The sequence below is a fragment of the Adiantum capillus-veneris genome, chromosome 7 (genome assembly GCF_014529385.1).
Source record: "Adiantum capillus-veneris isolate H3 chromosome 7, ASM1452938v2, whole genome shotgun sequence".
Taxonomy (NCBI): Eukaryota; Viridiplantae; Streptophyta; class Polypodiopsida; order Polypodiales; family Pteridaceae; genus Adiantum; species Adiantum capillus-veneris.
Window position 1 is genome coordinate 122,371,607 of NC_140937.1, and position 26,353 is coordinate 122,397,959.

At 45.4% G+C, this 26,353-nt stretch overlaps 1 protein-coding gene across 2 annotated transcripts in view; it reads left to right on the plus strand.

Annotated features, from left to right (window-relative positions):
- Nucleotides 1-704: 704 nt before the first annotated feature.
- LOC147454546 (AMSH-like ubiquitin thioesterase 3) overlaps nt 705-26,353 on the plus strand; it is an 80,258-nt gene continuing 54,609 nt past the window's right edge. Inside the window, exons 1-2 of one of the 2 annotated variants that reach the window (XM_086516460.1) lie at nt 705-901; nt 1,018-1,082. In XM_086516460.1, coding sequence (XP_086372586.1) covers nt 773-901; nt 1,018-1,082 — 194 coding nt within the window. In that variant the 5' untranslated portion in view covers nt 705-772. The remainder of the gene's footprint in view (nt 902-1,017; nt 1,083-26,353) is intronic. The other variant, XM_086516459.1, reaches the window with a different exon arrangement.

The window sequence follows — 26,353 nt, forward strand, 5'->3', positions numbered from 1 at the left end:
ATCCCTTGCTATGATCTTTGATTCCCAATAAGATGTGAACTCTTTTGACCATACCATCTTGCATGACGCCAGATGCCTTCAAGCTGCACGTGTAGGTCATTGCATCAGGAGACAAGGTGCTTATGGCAAAACTTCAACAACGTGTTGATTTCTGTTAAAATTCAATTATCCCTTGCTATGATCTTCGATTCCCTCTCTTTATTATAGCTCTAGTTCCCTCACCCATCATGCCTTTGCAAACCTTGCCAAACCCTCCGACTCCAAGCACTTGAGCTTCAACAAAATTGTTTGCAGCTTCCAAAATTTCTGCAAAGCTAAATTGGCGGCCCAAGCTTGAGGGCATTGATGAGACATAACTGCTGCCATGCATGTAGAGTTCTCGACACGTATGGGTAGAGGCAATCATGCGGATGGTGAGTGCTTGTAGACCTTGGATTTTTTGCGGCAGAAAACAAGCAAGCAACTGCCTTATTGTTTGTCCTGAATCATGGTGGCCAGCTTTGTGCAAACCTTTAGAACGACGCAAGCACAAGTAATAATAATGAAAAGTAGCGCTTTCTCACGAGGCTCCTTGCCATGCGATTAGAGTTGTGGGCAATGGCTTCGATCATGCCATGTGGCCACTTGTGGGCTCACCAAGTAAATATTTTTTTTTGCACAATTTCTACACAAGTTTCAAAAGTTTCACACAGACAATTAGATAATTGTTTCTCTGCTTTTTTGGCCATCTAATGAGGCCTCTGTGTATGCCGTGTTCGTTGTCTGCGTAGCGATGAGATCCGTGACTGCCAGCACGGTCAATCCCATGATCAGCATCGCAGCGAGCACGCCCAAGATCGACGTCGACAATCGCTTCCCACTCTTCAAATACTATCGCGCTGCAGACAACCTTCTCAAGCAGGTGCGAGCTTTCCCCACACACATTTCCTTACATGCGAACGCTCCTGGCATTTGTTCATTATGCCAGAATTTGCATTTTCTAGTTGAAAAGTACGGTTTTCTTGTCGTGCTGGTCAGGCTAACATATACCGGGAGGAGAAAAACATCGTTGATTTGTACATTCTGCTTCTCAGATTTTGCAGGTTTGATGTTGCTTAATTGTAATGTACAGAAATCAAATTCCCAGCTTTTTGAGAGAGAGAGAGAGAGAGAGAGAGAGAGAGAGAGAGAGAGAGAGAGAGAGAGAGAGAGAGAGAGAGAGAGAGAGAGAGAGCCTTTTAGCTATTGAATTCCTGTAAGCTGTTTTATTGGTGAGGTTTCCCACTGGGTCATCAACATCAACACTCGGGTCGCTCTTGGTATTACTCATCGGTGGTGAGTTTTCTCTTTGTCATGTATTCTGATGGGATGGTGATTGAAGTCAGGCTTTATACAGATATTCTCAGCTCTAGCCGTAGTTCAACAGCCACATTGGAGGATTGTTGCTTAGTGTGCAAGGTAGATTGAACTAGGGTACTACCCAATGGTGTTGAGTTTTCTCTCCATCATGGATTCAGATGGGATGGTGGTTAGAGTCAGACTTTTGGTAGATACTCTCAGCTCTATTCGCAATTCAATGGTCACATTGGTGGATTGTTGCATGGTATATAAGGTGGATAAATATAGGTTGTTAGGCCCTGGCTAGACAGCTATTGAATTACTCCAGGGCTACCTTTGTAGACTTTCCTTTTCTCAGGATTGTGATTGCCTCTAGAAGCCAAGGCCAACTTCATTTCAACCGAATCGGCGGCTTTACTTTGAATGATGCTTGAGGAAATGGGACCATTGGCCAAGGCTGTTCTAGAGGCACCCAAACGGGATGAAGCCACTACACCTGTCATTGGCAAACCATGTTTGCATTGTCAGGGGTATTTAGGGCACGGGGACTTTTACATCATGCCTTTGGAAGGGTGTGACATCCTTTGAGAAATTCCTTGGTTCCCCAAAAACAGTGCCGTGGTCGATTATGGGCAAGGAAGGACATCTTGAAGAATGAAAAGGGCAAAGAGATTGTACTTGATGTAAAAGTGAAAGGCGAGTCCGTCCCCCTTGATGAAATCCCATTTTTTTTTGTTTATTCGATTTTCTTGAGAATTGAATGATGATCAAAGGTTGAATATGTCAGACTTCGAAAAAAAGAACGACAAGACTTTTTGCTCTTTTGCAAGTTGAGGCTGATTGTTTTTTTGAGGGCTTACCAGGCGAGTTGCCTCCTTCATGTCTTGAAGATCACACGATTGATTTGATTCCCGGTAGTGCATCACCAAATCGGCAACCTTACAGAGTTAGCCGAGCCCAAAATGAAGAAATAATAAACCAGAAGAGATTCCCCATTCCGAGGATCGATGATAAACTCGACAGACTTAAGGGTTCTACTTGCTTTAGCCAAATTGATCCGAAGAGTGGTTATCATCAGATCCAAATTGCTCCTAAAGATGTCTACAAAATAGCTTTTAGGACGACTTTTGAGTTTGTATGAATATTTGGCCATACGAATGCTTCGGCTACATTCAACCGCATGATGGATAGGATTTTCAAAGAGTACCGATCATTTGTGGGCACTTTCTTTGACGACCTTCTCCAAGAATGAAGCAGAACACAGACACCACCTGTTGTAGGTTTTCCAGGCACTGCGGAAGCATAAATTGGTTATAAACGCGAAAAGAAGCGAGCTTTTTTCTTGTTTGAGATAAATTTTTTGTGACGCATTGTCTCAACAGAAGGAGTAAAGATGGAGCCGGCCAAAATTGAGACTATTTGTGATTGGCCTGATTTGAAGAATGCTCATGAAGTTTGAAGCTTTTTGGGCTTGTGCTTATATTATCGGTGGTTCATTAAAAAATTTGTAGAGATATCTTCTCCTTTGCATGTACTGACTTAGAAAGAGGTTCCTTTTACTTGGGGCACGACAGAGATTGCAACCTTTCAGACTCCCAAGGAAAAGTTGACCACGGGACCAGTGTTGTCCTTGCGGGTGGAAAGATGACGAGAACTGCGACCGTGTGCGCCTTCCAAAACAAACTCGTAAATCTGGGGTCCCTGTCGGAGACAATCGTCTCAGGCATGCCATGTAATCTGAAAATCTGCGCCACAAACAGACTCACTAAGTGATCCGGCTTGATTGTTTTCTTTATTGGAATGAAATGAGCTTGTTTGCTAAATCGGTCAATAACAGTCCAGATACCATCGTGACCACTCTGTGTTCTCGGGAGGTCAAACATGAAATCCATTGCAATACTTTCCCAGGGGCGGGTGGGTATGGGCAAAGGCTGTAACAATCCCTGTGCTTTATGCCTGTCAAACTTGACCTTCTGGCTGCGCACAAACTCTTCCACATCCTTCTTGAGTCTCGGCCAAAAGAAGTATCTCTCTACCCCTTTCATGGTGGTAGCAATGCCACGGTGACCCGTAAAAGGTGGACAGTGGCATTCAGTCATAACATTTTCCCTCAACGGTTGTGTAACGCACAAGATGGTTTTCCTCATCAAGTAACCATCCCGAATGGAATATCCCGCTACTCTCTCCCCATCCCGTATCCGTGTGAAAATGTCTACAAAATCCGGATCTGTGGCATACTGGTCGACCATATCCTCGAAGCTCCTATGATGTATTGCGAAATAGCCAGAACCAACGGCTTCCGAGACAAAGCATCTGGCACCACATTCTTCTGTCCTTGAACATGGACAATCTGGAAGTGAAACTGTGACAAGATGTTCGCTCACCGCATCTGCTTTTCCAATAGCTGCTTCTGTGACAAGAAGTAGCGTAAACTCTGATGGTCTATAAAGACAGTTAAATCTGCTCCGAGTAGGTAGTGCCGCCACTGAGTAAGAGCATGGATAACCGCCAAAAGCTCTCTCTCATAAATCTGTGCTGTCATATCCGGCCTTGAGAACAATCGGCTCTCGTAAGCAATGACATGGCCTTCTTGCATTAAGACCCCACCCAGACTACGATCACAAGCATCACAATATACTTCAAATGACTTCTGCATGTCCGGCAAAGTCAAAACAGGTCCTGTAGTCAAATTTCTTTGCAAAGTCTGAAAGGCAGTCACCTCTGTGGGTCCCCACGAGAAAGGGACTCCTTTCTGTGTCAAGATGTGCAAAGGGGAAGCAACCTCTGCAAACTTTTGAATGAACCGCCTGTAGTACGAACATAGTCCCAAGAAGCTTCTAACTTCATGGACATTCTTCAACTCGGGCCAATCACGGATAGTCTCTATCGTGGCTGGATCCATTTGCACTCTTGCTCTGCTAACGCAATGTGTCCCAAAAAGTGTATCTCTGGAAGGAAAAATTCACTTTTCTTTGCATTAATCACTAACTTGTGATCTCATAATACCTGAAAGACCTGAAGCAGATGATCTCTATGTTGCCTTATTCTTGGAGAAAACAATGATATCGTCAAAGAAAGTGCCAACAAATAGCTCGTACTCTCGAAAAATCGTGTCCATCATCCGGTTAAATGTCGCAGGAGCATTGGTTAAGCCAAAAGGCATCACCAAAAACTCAAATAACCCAAAAGTCGTCCGAAAGGCTGCCTTATAGACATCTCCCGGCGCGATTCGGATATGATGATATCCACTTTTCAAGTCGATCCTACTAAAGCACGAGGATCCCTGAAGTCGCTGAAGTATATCAATGATTCTAGGAATCGGAAATCTTTTTTTGATAGTGATTTCGTTGAGAGCTCTATAATTGATGCACATTCTCCAAGATCCGTCTTTCTTCAAAACCAACAACACTGGAGAGCAATACGGTGAAGTACTAGGCTGGACAAGACCCTTTTCCAAGAGGTCTTTCACTTGGTTCATAATCTCTTCGTTCTGGGCTTGGCTCACACTGTAGGGCCGGTTCGATGGTGTGCTTCGAGGTATCAGATCAGTGGTATGATCTTCAGGACGAGCGGGTGGTAACTCGCTTGGCAGGCCCTCTGGAAATCAATCGGCATGAGTGTGGAGAAAAATCTTGGCGTTCTTTGTTAGGTCAAAACATATCGACCTTCATTTATGGTTCAGTTCTCTTCCCAAAAAAAAGTGAATAAAGAAATTGAAGTTCGTTCATCAAGTACAATCTTTGGGCCCTTCTTTTGTCAAAGTCGTTCTCTCGGCCCGATAGTCAACCACGGCGTTGTTCTTGTGGTACCAAGGGATTTCAAGTAGGACGTCACAATCTCCCAAGGAAATAATGTAGAAATCCTCGTGTCCTAAACACCCCTGTCATTGCAAACGAAGCTTGCCAATGATCGGTGTAATGGCAACATCCCGTCTAGGTGGCACTCAAACTACCTCCGCCTGTGGCCTGAGCTGTCGGACGTAATTCTAAATTGAGCCGCCAATTCCAAGTGAAAAGAAGTTGGCCTTGGCTACTTCATCAAAGAAAAAGAGGGCTTCCTGATCCTTCACTTTGCCCTAAAAGCGGCAAAGTTTGTACTTTCATTCATCTGATTCTGTACGGGCCCCACGCAATGTGGTACTAGTTCTGTTTTCGTCTGCATTTCTGCCACATACCTCTGCTGCTCTAGAACTCTTTGGCCTGTCTTCAATCCGTTCTTGTTGTGCCTTTGTGGGACACTTTGCAGAGATGTGCCCATGTTGTAACAAACTTCTGACGTGTCGACCTACTGAAGAACGGAGCTACCGGTCGAGGGGCCTAAACCCTAAGAAGAACAAGTAACAGAAGAAGTGTCACAAAGTGATGACGTGGTTTGTCCGAGAGCAGAAACCCTAACCCTAATTTATGCTAGAAACCCTAATTGCAAAACCCTAACCCTAAAACCTGCAAACCCTAATTTTGGAAACCCTAACCCTAAAACTTGCAAACCCTAATTTTGGAAACCCTAACCCTAAAACTTGCAAACCCTAATTATGGAAACCGTAACCCTAAAACTTGCAAACCCTAATTTTGAAAACCCTAACCCTAAAACGTGCAAACCGTAATTTTGCTGCCAAAAACCCTAAAACTGCAAAACCCTAATCCTAACCCTAAGGACAGTAGGGAATTTTCGCGTTTTGCGCTGGTTGATGACGTGGCAGGCTGTACGGATTTCCGTGATTTACGCTGGCAGCTTTTGGCATTGTTTTTTGGACCAGGAGCTTTTGAGTTTGAAAGCTTTTCATGTAAACTGCTTTTTAGGCCAAGGGCCTTTAAATATGAGGCTAGGGCTCATTCTCCGGCATGCTTCTTGGAGAAGGTGCAGAGTTTGGAGTATCGGCTTGTACTGTCTTGATGCAATATGAAGAAATACCAAAAGGGGCGCCAAGGTTTGGGACCAATACTCTCTGGGGTGGAATTCCGCCACTCCGTGTCGCGTGTCGTCTCTCTCTCTCTCTCTCTCTTTCAGTTCAGTTGTTATTGAAGTGGTAAAAGTTTGTTCAGACTGTTCTTTTCTATTGGCACGTGGTGTCCGTCTTGTGACAGTGGTATCAGAGCATCAGGCGCGTGCTTTCCTGAAAGCATACCGGTCCTACAAAAGAGCAGACAAAGCTATTGGAATTATTATGTAAGGAATCATACCCGGACTCATTAGCCACTCCTACCCTTACTTCATCGCGCATCGGGCGCGCTCTCGTCTTCACCGCTCGTGTCTTACAGGGCATAAGCCATTAAGATCACTTGCAAAAGAAGGATCCAAGATTTGTTTCAAGTCACTGTTTTTTCTCAGAGGCAGTGCCATGGAGATGTTGATAGCTACCAAGCAGCATACTCAATAGTACTTGGCAAGCTTTCAAGAAAAATTTTGTCCGATGTTATATGGTTTCTGACATCTTCCTTCGGAGAGCAACTTCTGGCAGAGTGGGGTATCTCAAAATGCTTGCCATGGAAACCCTAGCAGATTATATCTTGAAATTTCTTGACATCTCTCAGTAGATGTCTCTTCTTGAGTTGATAACCTTTGAGGTTCGGTGTGATTGCTATCTCTTGGGACTACCATCGCCGCCAAAGAAACATTGTCTCTCCAAGAGCTGATGGACCCTGCTGTGCTCGGCTACGACCGTATGGAATGAACCTAACCCTAATTTTGGTGCAGGTTTAAGGATGGAAAGTCAGTCAACTTTTCGAGCTCGACTGATGTCGAGATTGCTTTTTAAGTTTGAAATCTGTTTGAGAACTTGTTTGGTGATCCTGTTTGGAATTTGTTTGAAATGGATGCTATCTACTTTGAACGTGTTTTGGTGCTGATTTGAATTGTTTGACTCTGGTTTTAATACTGGTTTCAATGATTGGTGATTTTATTCCCGGGTGGAGTAGTGAGAAATACTGTTTTGGTATTGTTTGAACCTCGGAACGACGTAGGCCGATGCTTGGATGTTTGAAAACCTCCGAACGACGCAGGCCGATGCCTGGGGAGCGTTTGGTTGTATGCTTGTAAAATAATTGTTGTTGTGACTCTCGGCCCGGACCTGGATGGTTATGCGGGAGGAGTATTAAGAAGTGTGAGCAGTGGTTACTCTCAGCACCTCCAAACGACGCAGGCTGCGGTCTGGGGGGTGTTTGGTTGTAAAAGGCGTCTATATCTCCCAACCCGGACCTTTTTAGGTTATGTGGGAGGCGTGATGAGGGAGTCGTTGAATATCTCCCGGCCCGGACCTTGTTAGGTTATGCGGGAGGAGTGTTCATTGGCGGCTTTATGTTTCTATGTCTTGTAACATGCATATGTAAGCATTTGTGTTGCATTGTGATGTGCCAACCACTGAGTATTCCTAATTGGATGAGATTGCCTGGGTATGTAATTTTAGTGCATCAAGACACCCGTGGAAGATCAGTACGGTCTGGGTGTGATGGCTAATTTTACTACGTCGGAATATCAAGAGTTCCAATTTGGACGAAAGGAGAAGCTAACTCCTTGATCAAAACAGCCAATAAGAGAAGCTAACTCCTTGATCAAAAGAGCAGAAAGGAGAAGATAACTCCTTAATAAAAAGAGCAAACTGATTGTCCCTTGGAATGTCCCTCCGAATGACCCTCGTAATTTTTTGAGCTAACTTGAGTTGTTTTGCAGATATGTTGTAATCGTGGACGATTACTCTCTTTCAAGAAGGGGAGATGTAACAAACTGCTGACGTGTCGACCTACTGAAGAACGGAGCTACCGATTGAGGCCTAAACCCTAAGAAGAACAAGTAAAAGAAGAAGTGTCACAAAGTGATGACGTGGTTGCCCGAGAGCAGAAACCCTAACCCTAATTCATGCAAGAAACCCTAACTTCAGAAACCCTAACTGTTGAAACCCTAATTCTAGAAACCCTAACCCTAAAACCTGCAAACCCTAATTCTGAAAATCCTAACCCTAAAACTTGCAAACCCTAATTTTGGAAATCCTAACCCTAAAACCTGCAAACCCTAATTTTGGAAACCATAACCCTAAAACCTGCAAGCCCTAATTCTAAAAACCCTAACCCTAAAACCTGCAAATCCTAATTCTATTGCCAAAAACCCTAAAACTGTAAAAACCCTAACCCTAACCCTAAGGGCAGCAGGGAATTTTCGTGTTTTGCGTTGGCTGATGACGTGGCAGGCTGTACGGATTTCCGTGATTTACGCTTGCAGCTTTTGGCATTGCTTTTTGGACCAGAAGTTTTTGAGTTTGAAAGCTTTTCATGTAAACTGCTTTTTAGGCCAAGAACCTTTAAATATGAGGCTAGGGCTCATTCTCTGGCATGCTTCCTGGAGAAGGTGCAGAGTCTGGAGTACCGGCTTGTACTGTCTTGATGCAATATAAAGAAATATCGAAAGGGGCGCCAAGGTTTGGGGCCAATACTCTCTGGGGTGGAATTCCGCCACTCCGTTTCGCGTGTCGTCTCTCTCTCTCTCTCTCTTTCAGTTCAGTTGCTATTGAAGTGGTAAAAGTCTGTTCAGTCTGTTCTTTTTCTATTGGCACGTGGTGCCCGTCTTGTGACACATGCTCTCCGCATCCAAAACATTTCCCCTCTTTGAGATAGATAACCCTTTCTCTAAGAGTCTGCTGGGGACGTGTATCATTCTTTTCTTTTTTCTGAGAATTCTTTCTCTTTCTACTTTCATGATGAGAGGTTTGTTGGGTTCATTGAGTCAAGATCTCATCAGTGGGGTCTATTAGTGTATCGCAAAACCCCGGTTCGCATGACCGATCAATTCTTGAATAGAATTCAACTTTTGTTCCAAGTAGTAGTCTCGAATCTTTGGAGGAAAATCCGCAGCAAAACCACTCAATCTGTTCAACAAGACCTTCGTAAATGAAGAGTCTGGTATAAAAGAGTTCCAAAATTTGTGGCAATAAGCGTCCAAAGAATCTTCCTTGGTCATCCGAGGACGATCTCAAGCAGTTCGTATATCTTGTTCGTATTCCAGAGTAAGCCAAGAATAAAAAGCCTTTCAACCATTCAACCGGAGCTTCCTTTCTCAGTAGAAGAGTGAACCACCATGTTCGAGCATCTCGCAAAGGATTCAAATCGAGTGTCCACCTTCTTTAAATTCTTTTACTTTCTTGCTTTTATCTTCGAGGAAGTCATACTGGTTGGCTTTATAGAAATTCCTCTTCTTTGCATAAAATCTGTGATCGTCGGAGTCCGAACTATCTGAAGACGAGTCCTTTGTAGAACTGTCAGATTCTGGGCGAAACTTAGGCTTCTTTGCCTTTTTCTTGCCCTTTTCGAAGATTTGCTTTTTTTGCTTCGTTTGTCCATGTCTTTTCTGTGAGTACATGTTCTGCTTTTCTGCACTCGTTTGTCTTTTCGGCTTTACTCCCTAGCTGAGAGGAGAAGCAATGGCCACACGCCATCTCGAGTAAATCGTATCAATTGGGCAATTCTTCAGGTGTATTACCAATCTTGGGTTCTTGGAGTACTTAATCAATTTGTTCACACATATGCCAATATGCAGTTGACGTTCGTACTCCTTTTCTTGCAAACTTGTCCGAAAACAATTTTGCCCAAAATCTTCATTCTTTTCTTCAGTTCCTGTGCGGGATCTTCAACCTTTCTTTGCCTTCCCACTGAGAAGTGTCATCTTTGTCAGATTCTTCACCAGAACCCATGTGTAATCTGGGATTTTTAATGGCTTTATGCCTGTAAGACAAAGTGATGAAGACAGGAGCGCGCCTGATGCACGATGTATGAAGGGTGGGAGTGGCTAATACGTCCAGGATCGGGGCACGGAGATTCTTTCCCGAAAGCTGTGCGCGTTGTAAAAAGGGGATCGGATCCTCCGTAGAAGAATAATTTTTCTTCGCTTTGATACTACTGTAACAGACTTGGACACTCCAAGTCAAGAATCTACCGCGACAACACAAATAACCACTTCAAACAGTTCATAGTTAACAATTGATTCGACATTGGGCTGGCGGAGTTCCGTGCCTAGAGTTACTAGCCCCAAAGACTGGCGCCCCTTTCGGTATTTCTTTTTGTATTAATCTGAGTTCAAAGTACAAGAGTGCGGGGCCCGGGCAGGCGCTCACACTTAGACTCTGCGTCCAGATGCTCTGAGTTTTGAGAGCCACCCGCTTATTTAAAGTACAAGGGTTGCCAAAAGCAGAGCCCCAAGAGCTAAAAGCTGAAAATAGAAAGCTTGTAAAATAAAGCAGTTCCATCTTTCTCTCTCAAGTTCTCTCTTGAGCCTTTTTTTAAATAAAAGCAAAAGAGTCTCTCTTTTATCAACTTGCATAGATTAAAGCAAGTCCGAAAAGCTGGCCCAAAAGCAGAAATGCCGCAGCTCAGCCTTATGCAATATGCGCCGCAAAACGCGGGGATCCGTACAGTTGCCAAGTGTCAACTCGCCACGCCTGCAAATCTGATTTTCTTCAGTAAGGGTCAGGGTTAGGGTTAGGGTTTTCCTGTAGAGCGGGTAGCCACGTCATCACTTTGTGACAAATACCTCTTGGCACGGAACTACGCTTGGCTGTGTCGTCTTTTGTGAACTGTTTTAAAGTGAATCTCTGCTGTGTCGCGGCAGAATCTAGACTTGGGGTGTCCAAGTTTGTTACAATTGTATCAGAGCGCGGCCGATTTCTCTTTTACCGGGAAATTCAATCCTTTTCTCATAACACTTACGGATTCGAACAAGAATCAATCATCTTCTTCTGCATCTGCTAATGTAGGAGGAGATCACAAAGAAGATTTTGATGATTTAACAAAGGAAGAGTACGGGCCACCTCGGCCTACTCAGTACGAACTTGAAGAGATGGAACGTCGACAGTAGGTTGACGAGTGCACAAAGCAGATGATTAAATTTGCGAAGTATCTACAGTGTGCAAATTTTTTGTCTCAGCACTCCATCGCAAAACTGCACACCTAGTGGCAGAAAGCCACAGAACCACCCATCAAACTGGCAATCAAGAAACCTCCTTCTTTGAGGATGTTTACAGAGCAAGAATCACAAGAGGTGGTTCAGACACAAATCAGTAGGCTTTTGGATGCAAACAACCAATCCAAAAAGCAAGAGAAAAAGCACAAGAAGGGGACTGACTTCCCCGGTTATTTGGGTCGTCAATCATCTTTTGCATCGGCAAGAAAGTAGAAGAAGCATGTACGAATTGAAGGACTACCCATTCTTCTCTTCTTTTTCTTCTTTTGACAGTCCTTCCAGCTCTTTTGATTCGAGCGAGGACGACAAAAAAGGCAAAAAGCGAAGCAAAAAGTATAGCTTTGGAAAGGGCAAGAAGAAGGCAAAGAAACCTAGATTTCGCCCAGTTTCTGACAGCTCTACAGAGGAGTCATCCTCTGACAGTTCGGACTCCCACGACCACATGTTTTATGCAAAGAAGAAGCATTTTTATAGAGCCAACCAATATGACTTCCTCGAAGACAAAAGCAAGAAAGTAAAAGAATTCAAAGAAGGTGGACAGTCGATTAAATTTGAATCCTTTTCTGGGTTCCGAGATGCTCCGAGGGCTTTGGCCTTCGTTCAGCAGTTTGACATAGCCTTCTCTGGAGGGCACTACTCAGAGCACTCCAAGATTAGGAGGGCTACATCTTTCTTCAAAGAAAATGCTCGAACATGGTTGTCCACTCTTCTTCTGAGGAAGAAAGCTCTAGTTAAATGGTTGAAATTAAAAAGGCTCTTTATTTCTTCTTGGCTGACTCGAGAGTACGAACGAGATATACAAACCCGTTGGAATCATCTTTGGATGACCAAGGGAGATTCTTTAGACGCTTATTGCGAGAGATTTTGGAACTCTTTTCTACCAACCTCTTCATTTAAGAAGGTCTCTTTTAAGAAACAGATTGAGCGGTTTTACTGCGGACTCCCTATAGAGATCCGAGACTACTATGTGGGACAAAAGTCAAATTCTATTCAAGAATTGATGGGTTATGCGAAACGGGATTTCGCGATACATTCGGGAAATTTGACTTACCCCACTGATGAGATCTTGACTTAGAGAACCCAACAGACCTCTAACAATGAAAGTAGAAAGAGAAAGAGTTTCCAAGAAAAGAAAGATAAGGATACACGACCCCGACTCACTCTTCGAGAGAGGGCCAATTACATCAAAGAAGGGAAGTGTTTTGGTTGCGGGGAACATGGGCACGTCTCCGCGAAGTGCCCCAAAAAGGCACAACAAGAACAACATGAAGACAGGCCAAAGAGTTCAAGAGCAGCAGAGGAACGTGGCAAAAAAGGCAAGATGAAAGCAGGACTGGTTCCAGATTGCATGGGTATTGACCCAAGCATGATTGATATTGATGAAAGTACAGAACTTTGCCAAGCTTGTGTTTGTGGGCCTATGCAAACTCCGTCCTTGGGAAATTACTTGTACTACGTGACTTTCATTGATGACTACTCCATGCATGCATGGGTATATCCATTGAAAGCTAAATCCAAAGTGTTTATGTGCTTCAAGCAATTTCTTGCTATGGTGAAAATGTTTTGAAATGTACTATGGGAACCCTCCGTTCCGATCGAGGAGAGGAGTATATGTCCCATGAATTTAATGCATTTCTAGCTAGTCATGGGATAAAACACCAATGTGCAGTGCCGTATACACCTCAGCAAAATGGTGTTGTTGAGAGGAAAAACAAGTTTCTTGCGAAAATGGCATGATGTATGGTCAAGAGTCAAGCTTTACCACATTTTTTTTGGCTCGAGGTTGTCATGTGTGCCACTTATGTACTCAACAGGTGTCCTACAAAAATGTTGCAGTCTATGACTCCATATGAAGCATGGCATGATAGAAAGACATCTATTGAGCAGATGCGTGTTTTTGGATGTTTGGCTTATGTTTTAGTGTCACAAGCGTAGTGCAAAAAATTGGATGATAAGGCTATCAAATGTATTTTTGTTGGTTAAAGTGTTGAAAGCAAAGGTTACAGGTTGTACGGGCAAAGGGAAAGATCAAGAAGCCCTGGTTTTCTTCGATGGAGAAGCCAAGGCTAACTTCATTTCACCCGAATTGGCGGCGTGGCTCGAGATTACACCCGATAGGATGGGACCACCAACAGAGGCAGTTCTAGCGGCACCCGGATGGGACATAGCCATTACACCTATCATTGGCAAACTTCGATTGCATTATCAGGGTATTTGGGGCACGAGGACTTTTACATAATGCCCTTGGAAGGTTGTGACGTCCTCCTAGGAGTCCCTTGGTACCTTAACAACAACGCCATGGTCGATTATCGGGCAAAGAAAGCGACTCAGACAAATGAAAAGGGCCGAAAAATTGTACTTGATGTAAAACTGAATGGCGAGTTTGTCCCTAATGTATCTGCTTCGGCCATTTCCAAATTAATGAAATCTAGTCTCTTTGTTTACTCGATCTACTTGAAAGAGTTAAATTATGAACACAGAATGAACACGTCCGAACTTGATAAAGAATGCCACGATTTTCTCCACAATCATGTCGATTGCTTCTTTGAGGGCCTGCTAGGCGAGTTGCCACCGTCGCGTCCTGAGGATCACACTATTGATATGATACCTGGAAGCACACCAGCGAGCCGGCCACCTTACCGTGTTAGCTGAGCCCAGAATGAAGAGATTATGAACCAAGTGAAAGACCTTTTGGAAAAAGGTCTTATCCAGCCGAGTACTTCACCCTACTGCTCTCTGGTGTTGTTGGTTTTAAAGAAAGACGGATCTTGGAGAATGTGCATTAATTACAGAGGTCTCAATAAATCACCATCAAGAATAGATTTTCGATTCCAAGGATTGATGATATTCTTGACCGACTTCACAGATCCTCTTGTTTTAGCAGGATTGATTTGAAAGCGGATATCTTCAGATCAGAATCGTGCCCGGAGATGTCTTCAAGATAGCCTCTCGGACTAGCTTTGGTTTATATGAATTTTTGGTGATATCTTTTGGCCTTACCAATGCTCTTGCGACTTTCAACGGAACAATGGATAGGATTTTAGAGAGTACAGATCGTTTGTCGGCACTTTCTTTGATGACATTATAGTCTTCTCCAAGGATGAAGCAGAACATAGACACCATCTGCTACAGGTTCGTCAGACATTGCGAGATCACAAGTTAGTTATTAATGCCAAAAAGAGTAAATTTTTCTTGCCGGAGATACACTTTTTGGGACACTGTCACAAGACGGGCCCCACAGTATTGCTATGTGTACGAACTGATGACGTGGCATGACCCTGCAGACAACGGCTCCTGCTGACGTTGCGAGCGGGATGAAAACACACACAGCGCCTCTATAACGACCCGACACACACTCTTGGAAAGATACACACACACACTATGGGGCACCACTCGGCTTACACAACCACCTGGCCGAGACAGGAAACACACCTATGGAGTGAGAGGAGAGAGACTATCCACTTGCCCACTCCACACAGAGACACACACATACACACACACACCCAAAAATTCAACTCAAAAGAGGAGAATTTCTGATGTTTAGATACAAATGAGCTTGGGCCAACACCAATGGGGCAAACAGCTCACACAATATGGGTAAAAGATACCAGATACAATCACAAATTGGAGCGGAAGCTTCGCTCATAGGAGAAACTTACACAGCAAAAACAGCAGAAAAAGAGTGAGGAATTTGGCAAAATGGACAGCGCCATCGCGTCCGGAACGGCCCAAAACCCCAGTCTACAAATGTTAAAGTGCTCAAATCCGACCTCGGATGAGGAGTTTTACGGCCAAAACAAGCTTCAAAAACCCCAAAAACACACCTGCGGCTGTTCCTCCTCTCTTCTCCACATTTTTTTTGGTCTTCTCTCTGTTTTTTCAGTTCCCACACTTAGATTTATTAGTTGGGCACCCCTGGCCTTTTAGATGACCTCAAACGGACCCCGAACAGGCCAGAAACTGACCTCGCAGTGCATAGTTGTCACCTTTTTGCATCATTTGCACACCTGGCACTCAGCTTTTTTCCAATAATGCATCTCGCCACCACGTGAAGTGGCCCCAAAAAGTGGTCCTCATGATGACCTTTCTGCATAATTATCACAAGGAAACACCCACGTTGTGTCCGTACTCATCCACGTGCAAGTATTGACCCCGTTCGGCCTCCTGACGCCACTAGATTCCATCTGACGCACCTGCTTACCTCATGTCATCGGCCCGCGGATAGCTTCCTCGAGAAGTTTTAAGCGCTACCAACTCCTCATTATTGTAGAAAAAACACATTGGTACTGGTAATAGTGAAAATCGATGCACTATGTACATCCTGTCCTACCTGTACACATGTGGGCCCCACGTAACCACTTGGCTCTGAAAAATGGGCAATTATTTATTTGATGCACCATGCATGTATATGTGCATATGCGCAATCCCTTGCTCCAAAAAACTCCTGACAACGTGGACAGAACTGTACAGACATGTTGACGTGGCAGAGTGCCACATGGCAGCAGTACGAAATTCCGGAATTTGTGCTTTGCATGCTGACGTGGCAGACAGTACGGATTTTGACGTTTTGCACTGACAGCTGCTGATGTTGTAGGCTGTACGGATTTTCGCAAATTACGTTGACTGTTTTTACTGACAGATTTTGAGCCAGTTGCTCTTGGGGATTATTGCTTTTGAGTTTGAAGCTCTTGGGGCTTTGCTTTTGGCGTCCCTTGTAATGTTTATAAGTGACCCAAGGGTGCTCACTTCTCAGAGCATATGGACGCAGAGTCTGAGAGCGAGCACCCGCGAGATTTGTACTTTGATCAAGCATTAATATAAAAGAAATACCGAAAGGGTAGTCTTTGGGGCCAATACCTCTGGGCACGGAACCACGCCGGGCCGTGTCGAGTCTCTCTCTCTCTCTCTCTCTCTCTCTCTCTTCCCCCCCCCCCCCCCCATCAAAGTTCAGTGATTATGAAGTTTCTGTTTGTGTGTTGTTATTGATTTCTTGCTTGGAGTGTCCAAGCCGGTTACAGTAATATTAGAGCACAGAAAGACTCTTCTTCTACGGAGGATCCGATCCTATTTGTAGCACATGCAGGTCTTTGTGAAAGAATCCTCGGGCCTTGACCCCGGACTTATTAGCCACTCCCACCCTTCATACATCGCGCATGAGGCACCCTCCTTACATGGCATAAAGCCATAAAGAATCTCAAATTACACGGGTTTTCTCGGACCTGGAAATGTCTACAAGACACCTTTCAGGACGACCTTTGGGATTTTCAAAGAGTTTTACGGCAGGAGTACAGATGGACCTGGCCAAGATTGAGACTATCCACGATTGGCCAGACTTGAAGAATGTTCATGAAGTTAGAAGCTTGTTGGCCTTGTGTTCTTACTACCGGCGGTTCATTCGAAAGTTTGCAGAGGTAGCTTCCCCTTTGCACTTATTGACTCAGAAAGGAGTCCCTTTCTCGTGGGGAACGACAGAGGTGATTGCCTTTCAGACACTTAAGTAAAAGTTGACTACTGGACCAGTGTTGGCTTTGCCAAACTTGCAAAAGCCATTCAAAGTTTATTGTGATGCTTGTGGTCGTAGTCTGGGAGTGGTCTTGATGCACAGCTTTATGAGAAAGAGCTATTGGCAGTGATACATGCTCTTACATAGTGGCGACATTATCTACTCGGAGCTGATTTAACGGTCTTTACTGATCATCAGAGTTTACGGTACTTCTTGTCACAGAAGCAGCTTTCGGAAAAGTAGATGCGATGGGCTAACATCTTGTCACAATTTCACTTCCAGATTGTCCATCTTCAGGGACATAAGAATTTAGTGGCTGATGCATTGCCTTGGAAGCCCTTGATTCTGGCTATTTCCGCGATTCATCATAGAAGCTTTAAGGATATGGTTGATCAGTACATCACAAATCCTGACTTTGCTGATATCTTTTTTTACCAGCATGCTGAATGGGGAGATAGTGTTAGGATATTCCATGCGGGATGGCTACTTGATGAAAAAAACAATGTTGTGTGTTACATAGCCATTGAGGGAAAAGGTTTGGACAGAGTGCCACTGTCCACCATTTACGGGTCACTGCGGCACCACCTTGAAGCATAGTTACCAAGAACGGGAAACCGGAACGGGGAAGGCGGATCAGAAAGTGCCACAAAATGTCATTCTTTGTTACGGGTACTCACGTTAGAAACACGGAACACAAATTCGGAATGGGAACTTAGAATGGGAACGGGGAACGGAGATCTGAAAACGGCCATTCCCTGTTACTATGCCTTGAAGGAGGTGGAGTGTTATTTCTTTTGGCCGAGACTCAAGAAGCATGTGGACAACTTTGTTCGTAGTTGTTTAGTATGCCAGAAGGTCAAGTTTGACAGGCATAAGGCACAAGGATTACTACAGCCTTTACCCATTCCCACCCGCCCTTGGGAAAGCATTGCGATGGATTTCATCTTTGGTCTCCTAAGACTCAAAGTGGGCATGATGGCATTTGGATGGTCATTGACAGATTCAGTAAACAGGTCCACTTCATTCCGGTAAAGAAAACAGTCAAGCCTGATCTTTTTTCAAAATTGTTCGTCTCACAGATTTTCCGAATATATGGCATGCCTGAGTCCATTGTGTTGGACAGAGATCCCAGGTTGTTTTGGAGGGCAATCAAGAAGAAGATTGGCATGTGGTTGCAGTGCTCGTCCTCGTTCCACCCGCAGACAGATGGACAAGGTGAGATAGCCAATTAAATGGTTTTGGATTGGCTGAAATTTTATATTTCGAGGTGAAGAAACCACGCTCATTGCTGCCCTCACCCTTCTCCCCTGCGCACGCTCTGCACCCCCCCTCCCTCGCCATCACTCCCTCCCCCCCCAAAAAAAAACCCTCCCTCGCACTGCCCGCCGGCTGCCTGCACTCAGCAGCCCGCCTCCCTCACGCTGCCTGCCCTGCCTTGTCCTGCCTGCCCGTTGCCTGCATTTAGTACCAGCGTGCATCAGCCACAGCGCGCACCCAGCCCTCATGAGACATTGCCGCCCGAGCCCGCCGCATCTCAGCCCCTCCTCCCGCCGCGCCTCAGCCCGCCCCCCCCTCAGCCTCGTACTCGCGTCTTTTCCGCACTGCCCCCCCCCCCCCCCCCCCCCCCCGGTTTGGCTCGGCTGATTTTGTCAGCATCTCTGTCGCGCTCGAGGGCCACCGCTTGTCATTGACATTTCGCCCTTTCTTCATGGCAGCGGACACTGATGGAGACTCATGCTCTACCTCAAAGGGACTCTCAGGAAGCCCCCTCACCCGACCCTATAGAGCCCACCATCCGACTTGCTCTCTCGCCGACAAAGCAAGCGAGCCTCACAGCAAAGGTGAAACGCCTGCAGGTGACTTCCGTCATCTGCAAGATTCGTGGCACCAGATCCAACAAAGGAGAGGTGCGCGATCTTCTCCAGGCCCGCCTCCTCGCCAAGGTGGGCAAGATCTTGGATGTTCAGTTCCTCGGACGCGGCTTAGAGAGGATGGCATCCAAGGTCATCGCGACGAGTCCCTTGGCCATCAGAGCAGTTCAAGCCTACTTTTGATAGTGGAGGTATGGTTTCGATCTAGCTACAGATGTTCTGGTAGAGGAGGCAGACGTGCCCATCTCCGTCTGCTTTCCCGGTTTGAGGAGGGAGTACCTGCCACTTTTGTCCAGGAGAGGCTTAGAGATTGGACTGTCCTAGAGACACCTCGCACGACAGCTTTTGTAGCTGCCAAGGCGGCCGGCTTCCCCACAGTACGTGTTCTGGTTCAGAACACCCACTCTCTCCCGATGGTCATCCTACTCCTAGGGTGAGTGGGGGTTGGTTCCGTCAGAGCGTGGAGTATTCGGGCCTCCCGAATCAGTGTTTTATTTGCAGACAGATGGGCCATTTGGCTAAGGCCTGTCCTCGCAGGAGACCTCGACCCACAGCGTAGGCGTAGCCTACCAAGGCTGAGCATGCCCAGCAGCCAGCCACACTGGACGCACAGGCTGGTACCTAGACTGAGACCAACGATGAGACAGCTGACGGTTGGCAGCAGGTGCAGACACTTTGGCCTCTGGCCAAGTTCAACGTGACGTGTCACAAAGTGATGACGTGGCTACGGTTAGCAGAAACCCTAATTTCTGCCAGAAACCCTAAAATTCCTGCAAACCCTAAAACCTGCTAGAAACCCTAATTTTCAGCAAACCCTAATTTCTGGCTGAAATCCTAATTTCAGCAAACCCTAATCCTTGGCCGGAAACAATGCTGAAGTGGCAGCCCGTGATTTGCGGCGCGTTTTGCAGCCAGCCCTACGGAAGTCCCTGCTTTTTCTCTACGCAATTGCAATGAGAAAGAGAGAGAATATTTTTGCTTTCACAAGCTATGAGAGAGGAAAAGAGCTTTTGGTTTCAGGCTTTTGGGGCTCTGCTTTTGGGCATCCCTTGTAACTTTAAATAAGTGGTTTGGGCATTTAGTTCTCAGAGCATCTAGATGCAGAGTCTGAGAGTGAAACCCGAGCCACTCTCTTGTACTTTGAACTGATTAATACAAAAAGAAATACCAAAAGGGGGGCCAATCTTTGGGGCCAATATCTCTAGGCACGGAACTCCGCCAGGCCAGTGCAAATTTATTGTGATCTGTGAATTGTTTTGAAGTGGTTATTTGGTGCTGTCGCGATTGATTCTTGACTTGGAGTGTCCAAGTTTGTTACAGTGGTATCAGAGCACGACCGATTTCTCTTCTACGAGAAATCCGATCCCCAAATTATTTTTCCGCGGCACCTATGGCTTCAGGCAAGGATCAGTCAACTTCCTCTACATCTGGAGATGCGGGCAGGGATCACAACGAAGATTCTGGCAGAGAGTATGGCCCGCCTCGGCCTACTCAGGCGGAGCGGCGAGAGATGGAGCGTTGTCAATTGATTGGCGATGCAACAAAGATGATGCTCAATTTTGCTAAGGACCCGAAGATGGAAAAATATATGAGCCAGACCTCTTTGGAGGAAGTGCAGATGGAGTGGCAGAGAACCACAACACCACACCCGAACCCGCTCTCAAGAAACCTCCTTTCTCTAAGAAATATACGGAGAAGGTGGAAGACGTGGTGGATACACGGATTGCTCAGCTTTTTGATGTGCAAAAGAAAGACAAAAAGCGCGGAGAAAAGCAGAAGAAAGGCACTCTCTTCTCGGGATATTTGGGTCGTCAGTCGACATTCGACAAGGCAAAGAAACAAAAGAAGCGTGTCTGATTTGAAGGAGTACTTCTTCTTCTTCTTCTTCTTCTTCTGACAGTTCTTCTAGCTCTTCAGACTCGAGCGAAGAAAACAGAAAAAGCAAAAAGCGAAGCAAGAAACAACGCTTCGGAAAGGGCAAGAAAAAGGCAAAGAAGTCTAAAGCTCGCCCAGTGAGTGACAATTCTACAGAGGACTCGTCTACAGAAAGTTCAGACTCCGATAACGACAACTTTTATTCGAACAAGAAGAATTTTTACAAAGCCAACCAATATGACTTTTCTCGAAGATAAAAGCAAGAAAGTCCGAGAGTTTAAGGAAGGTGGCCACGCGCTCAAGTTTGATACTTTTTCGGGATACTCAAATGCTTCGAAGGCTTTGTCTTTTATACAACAGTTTGACATCGCTTTCGCGGGAGGACGCTATTCAGAGCACTCCAAGATTCGGAGAGCTGCCTCTTACTTTAAGGAGAATGCTCGCACTTGGTGGTCCACGCTTCTATTAAGCAAGACTGTGCCGGTTACATGGCTGAAATTGAAGAGGCTTTTTATTCTTCTTGGTTGATGCAAGAGTTTGAACAAGATATACGAGCTGCTTGGAACCATCTTCGGATGACCAAGAGCGATACAGTGAATACTTACTATGAAAGATTCTGGAGCTCTTTTCTACCCGCCTCTTCATTCAAGAAGATCTCGTTTAGAGAACAGATTGAGCGGTTTACCTTGGGTCTACCTACAGAGATCCGAGATCACTGCTTGGAACAGAAGTCAGCTTCTATTCAGGAGTTGATGAGTCATGCGAAACAGGGCTTTGCCATTCACTCCGGCAGTCTGACCTACCCCACAGATGAGGTCATGACACAACGAGCTGAACAGACTTCTGGAAATGAAAGTAGAAAGAGAAAGAGCAACCCAGAGAAAAAGGATGCACGACCCAAGCTTACTCCTCAGGAGAGAGCTCGCTTCATTAGGGAGGGGAAGTGCTTTGGATGTGGGGAACTTGGACATATCTCCGCGAAGTGCCCTAAAAAGGCATAGAAAGATCGAAACGACAAGGACAACGAAAGGCCTAAGAGTTCGAGACCAGCCGAGGAACGTGTAAGAAAAGGCAAGATGAAAACAAGATTGGTTCCAGATTGTGTGGGTATCAATCCCGACACCATGGATGAAAGTTCAGAACTTTGCCGAGCTTGGGACAAAGTGAAAGATCAAGAGGCCTTGATCTTCTTTGATGGAGGAGCCAAGGCCAACTTCATTTCACCGGAATTGGTGATGCGGCTCGAGATCACTCCCGATCGGATGGGACCACTTGCAGAGGCAGTTCTAGCGGCATCAGGCAGGGACATGGCCATTACACCTATCATTGGCAAACTTCGGTTGCATTGCCAGGGGTATTTAGGGCATGAGAACTTCTTCATAATGCCTTTGGAGGGTTGTGATGTTCTCTTAGGGATTCCGTGGTACCACAAGAACAACGCCGTGGTCGATTATCGGGCAAGGAAAGCGACATTGACTACAGAGAAGGGCAGAACCATTGTACTTGATATTAAATTGAAGGGCGAGTCTGTCCCTAATTGTATTGGCTTCGGCCATTTCTAAATTAATGAAATCCAGTCTGTTTGTTTACTCGATCTTTATGAAAGAGTTGAGTGATGAGGATAAAACAAATATATCTAAACTTGATAAAGAACGCCAAGATTTTCTACACTCTCACGCAGATTACTTCTCAGAAGGCCTGCCAGGAGAGTTACCACCTGCTTGTCCTGAAGATCATACCATTGATCTGATACCTGGAAGCACACCACCGAACCGGCCACCTTACCGTGTGAGCCGAGCACAGAATGAAGAGATTATGAACCAAGTGAAAGACCTCTTGGAAAAGGGTCTTGTCCAGCCTAGTAGTTCACCGTATTGCTCTCCAGAGTTGTTGGTTTTGAAGAAAGACGGATCTTGGAGAATGTGCATCGATTATAGAGCTCTCAACAAAATCACCATCAAGAACAGATTTCCGATTCCTAGGATCGATGATATACTTGACAGGTTACAGGGATCCTCGTGGTTTAGCAGGATTGACTTCAAGAGTGGATATCATCAGATCAGGATAGTGTCGGGAGACGTCTACAAGACAGCTTTTCGGACGACTTTTGGGTTATTTGAATTTTTGGTGATGCCTTTTGGCTTAACCAATGCTCCTGCGACATTTAACCGGATGATGGACATGATTTTTCGAGAGTACAGGCTATTTGTTGGCACTTTCTTTGACGACATCATTGTTTTCTACAAGAATGAGGCAGAACACAGAGATCATTTGCTTCAAGTCTTTCAGGCATTACAAGATCACAAGTTAGTGATTAATGCAAAGAAAAGTGAATTTTTCCTACCAGATATACACTTTTTAGGACACATTGTCTCAGCAGCAGCAGGAGTGCAAATGGATCCGGCCAAGATAGAGACTATCCGTGATTGGCCCGACTTGAGGAATGTCCATGAAGTTAGAAGCTTCTTGGGACTGTGTTCGTACTACAGGCGGTTCATACGAAAGTTTGCAGAGGTTGCTTCCCCTTTGCATATCTTGACACAGAAAGGAGTCCCTTTCTCGTGGGGACCCACAGCCTTTCAGACATTGAAAGAGAAATTGACTACATGACCTGTTTTGACTTTGCCGGACTTGCAGAAGTCATTTGAAGTATATTGTGATGCTTGTGGTCGTAGTCTGTGTGCGGTCTTGATGCAAGAAGGCCATGTCATAGCTTACGAGAGCCGATTGTTCTCTAGGCCGGAGATGACAGCATAGATATATGAGAAAGAGCTATTGGCGGGTATCCATGCTCTTACTGAGTGGCGGCATTACCTACTTGGAGCGGATTTTATTGTCTTCACAAACCATCAGAGTTTGCGCTACTTCTTGTCATAGAAGCAGCTTTCGAAAAGCAGATGCGGTGGGCGAACATCTTGTCACAGTTTCACCTCCAGATTGCCCACGTGCAGGGACAGAAGAATGTGGTGCCAGATGGTTTGTCTCGGAAGCCGTTGGTTCTGGCTATTTCCGCGATACATCATAGGAGCTTTGAGGATATGGTCGATCAGTATGCCACAGATACAGATTTTGCAGATATTTTCACACGGATACGGGATGGGGAGATAGTAGCTGGATACTCCCTTCGGGAAGGCTACTTGATGAAAAAGACTATGTTGTGCGTTACACAGCCGTTGAGGGAAAAGGTTATGAGTGAATGCCACTGTCCACGTGTTACGGGTCACCGCGGCATTGCTACCACCATGAAAGGGGTAGAGAGATACTTCTTTTGGCCGAGACTCAATAAGGATGTGGAAGAATTTGTGCGCAGTTGCTTGGTATGCCAGAAGGTCAAGTTTGACAGGCATAAGGCACAGGGATTGTTACAGCCTTTACCCATACCCACCCGCCCCTGGGAAAGTATTGCGATGGATTTCATTTTTGATCTCCCGAGAACACAGAGTAGTCACGATGGTATCTGGATTGTTATTGACAGATTTAGCAAACAGGCTCATTTCATTCGAGTGAAGAAAACAGTCAAGCCGGATCACTTAGCGAGATTGTTTGTGGCCCAGATCTCCAGATTACATGGCATGTCTGAGACGATTGTCTCGGACAGAGACCCCAGATTTACGAGTTTGTTTTGGAAGGGAATTTGGGAGAACATTGACACGCGGTTGCAGTTCTCGTCATCGTTCCACCCGCAGACTGACGGGCAATCCGAGAGTGCCAATTCAGTGGTTCTAGACTTATTGAAGTCTTATATCTCAGATCAGAAGACTCAATGGGAAAGATACTTACCTTTGGTGGAATTTGCCTACAATAATGCGATACACTCTTCGACGGGGAAGGTGCCATCTGAGATTGTTGAAGGTGCTGCGAAGGTTCCACCCTTCCTGAGCGGATGAATATACGCGAGATCTGGATACGGCTTTTGCCAAGGTTCGCAAGACTTTGCAGAAGTTTCAAGAACGACAGAAAAAGGCAGCGGATTGCCATCGTCGCGACGTGACACTGAAGGAGGATGATTGGGTGCTCTTACGTTTTGAGAAGGCACGCTTGAGAAAGAAAAAGGGAAAGGAGAGGCTTTTTCCAAAGCTTAGTATGCGATACTACGGCCCTTTCCAGATTACTGAAAAGATAAATGATGTCTCCTTCCGATTGAAACTGCCAGATACTTGGAGGATTCACAATGCATTTCATGTGAGTCTCTTGAAACCTTTTAAAGATGATGTGCCTGATGATGGGGAGCCTGATGAGCAACCCGAAGTGGAAGAAAACGAGGAGATCCTTGTTCCTGAACAGATTTTGGCACATAAAGATACGAAGACTAAAGGTAAAGTCCGAAGGCGGTTCTTGGTTAAGTTCAAGAATTATCCTGCACTAGATGCGAAGTGGATGAAGGAGGAGGACCTAGCAGATACTCCTCAGATTATGAAGCTTTACCTTGATGCTTTTGGTTTAGCATAGTCTACTCCAAATGGAACCCAGAATTCAGCTTGGTTGGAGATCTGGTGCAGTGGGATGCACAATAGGGCAGTCACTCCGCTCCTTTGTCAACAGATGCCCTTGATGTACATACTAGAGTCACTGATGTCTCTTTGAGCTTCAGGGATATTGAGAGCTGACAGTATTCTGCTGTATGACTTTATGAAATGGAATTCCTGATAATGATATTGATTTGTTCTTGACTTCTTTAAGTGCAGGAACTGATAGACGAAATGACTGCAGCATTTTGGTCTGATTGATCTCGAATAGACATGGTTGCAATAGGGGTTAGTCAATCGGACATTGATGAGGTCCCGGTTGGACCTAGATGTGATTGCTAGCTACATTGCCGATAAATCATGCTCTAAGATCCGAATGAATGTTGAATGTCATGTGATGTCCTGTGATGTCCGGTGATGTGTCGTGTGATGTGAGTGTCGATTTGGTACATGTGCTAGATGTGTGTTCCTAGTACGTAGGTACTAACAGTCAGTGTCTGCTAAGACAGTTTATGGCTTTTGTCGGTTTTGCATGCGTAATCGCGGTCGATTACAATGCTTTCAAGAGGGGGGTATGTCACAAAGTAATGACGTGGCTACGGACAGCAGAAACCCTAATTTCTGCCAGAAACCCTAAAATTCCTGCAAACCCTAAAACCTGCCAAAAACCCTAATTTTCAGCAAACCCTAATTTCTGGCTGAAACCCTAATTTCAGCAAACCCTGATCCCTGGCCGGAAACAATGCTGACGTGGCAGTCCGTGATTTGCGGCGCATTTTGCGGCCTGCCATACGGAAGTCCCTGCTTTTTCTCTACGCAATTGCAATGAGAGAGAGAGAGGGGCTCTGCTTTTGGGCATCCCTTGTAACTTTAAATAAATGGTTTGGGCATTCACTTCTCAGAGCATCTGGGCGCAGAGTGAAACCCGAGCCACTCTCTTGTACTTTGAACTGATTAATACAAAAAGAAATACCGAAAGGGGCGCCAGTCTTTGGGGCCAATATCTCTAGGCAACTCCGCCGGGCCAGTGCAAATCTATTGTGATCTGTGAATTGTTTTGAAGTGGTTATTTGGTGCTATCGCAATTGATTCTTGACTTGGAGTGTCCAAGTCTGTTACATGACGCCTCCGGATGCAGTGGGTTGTAGGCACATTGTGGTGCATTTGTTTGCTGACACTCAGAGCCCTCCTTGTTATGTATTCGTACATGAGAATTCTTGGACAGAGGATGTAGCCCTTCTGGTTGCACGCTCGGCTTGGGCCCGGGTGGGACAGTCACTTCTTTCGTGCTTGTCTAGAGGTCATTCGGATGCGGATTACTTCCCGTCCAAACCGGCCTCAAATATAGCGAGGTTGGCTGCTGTGGCAGCAGCTGTTTT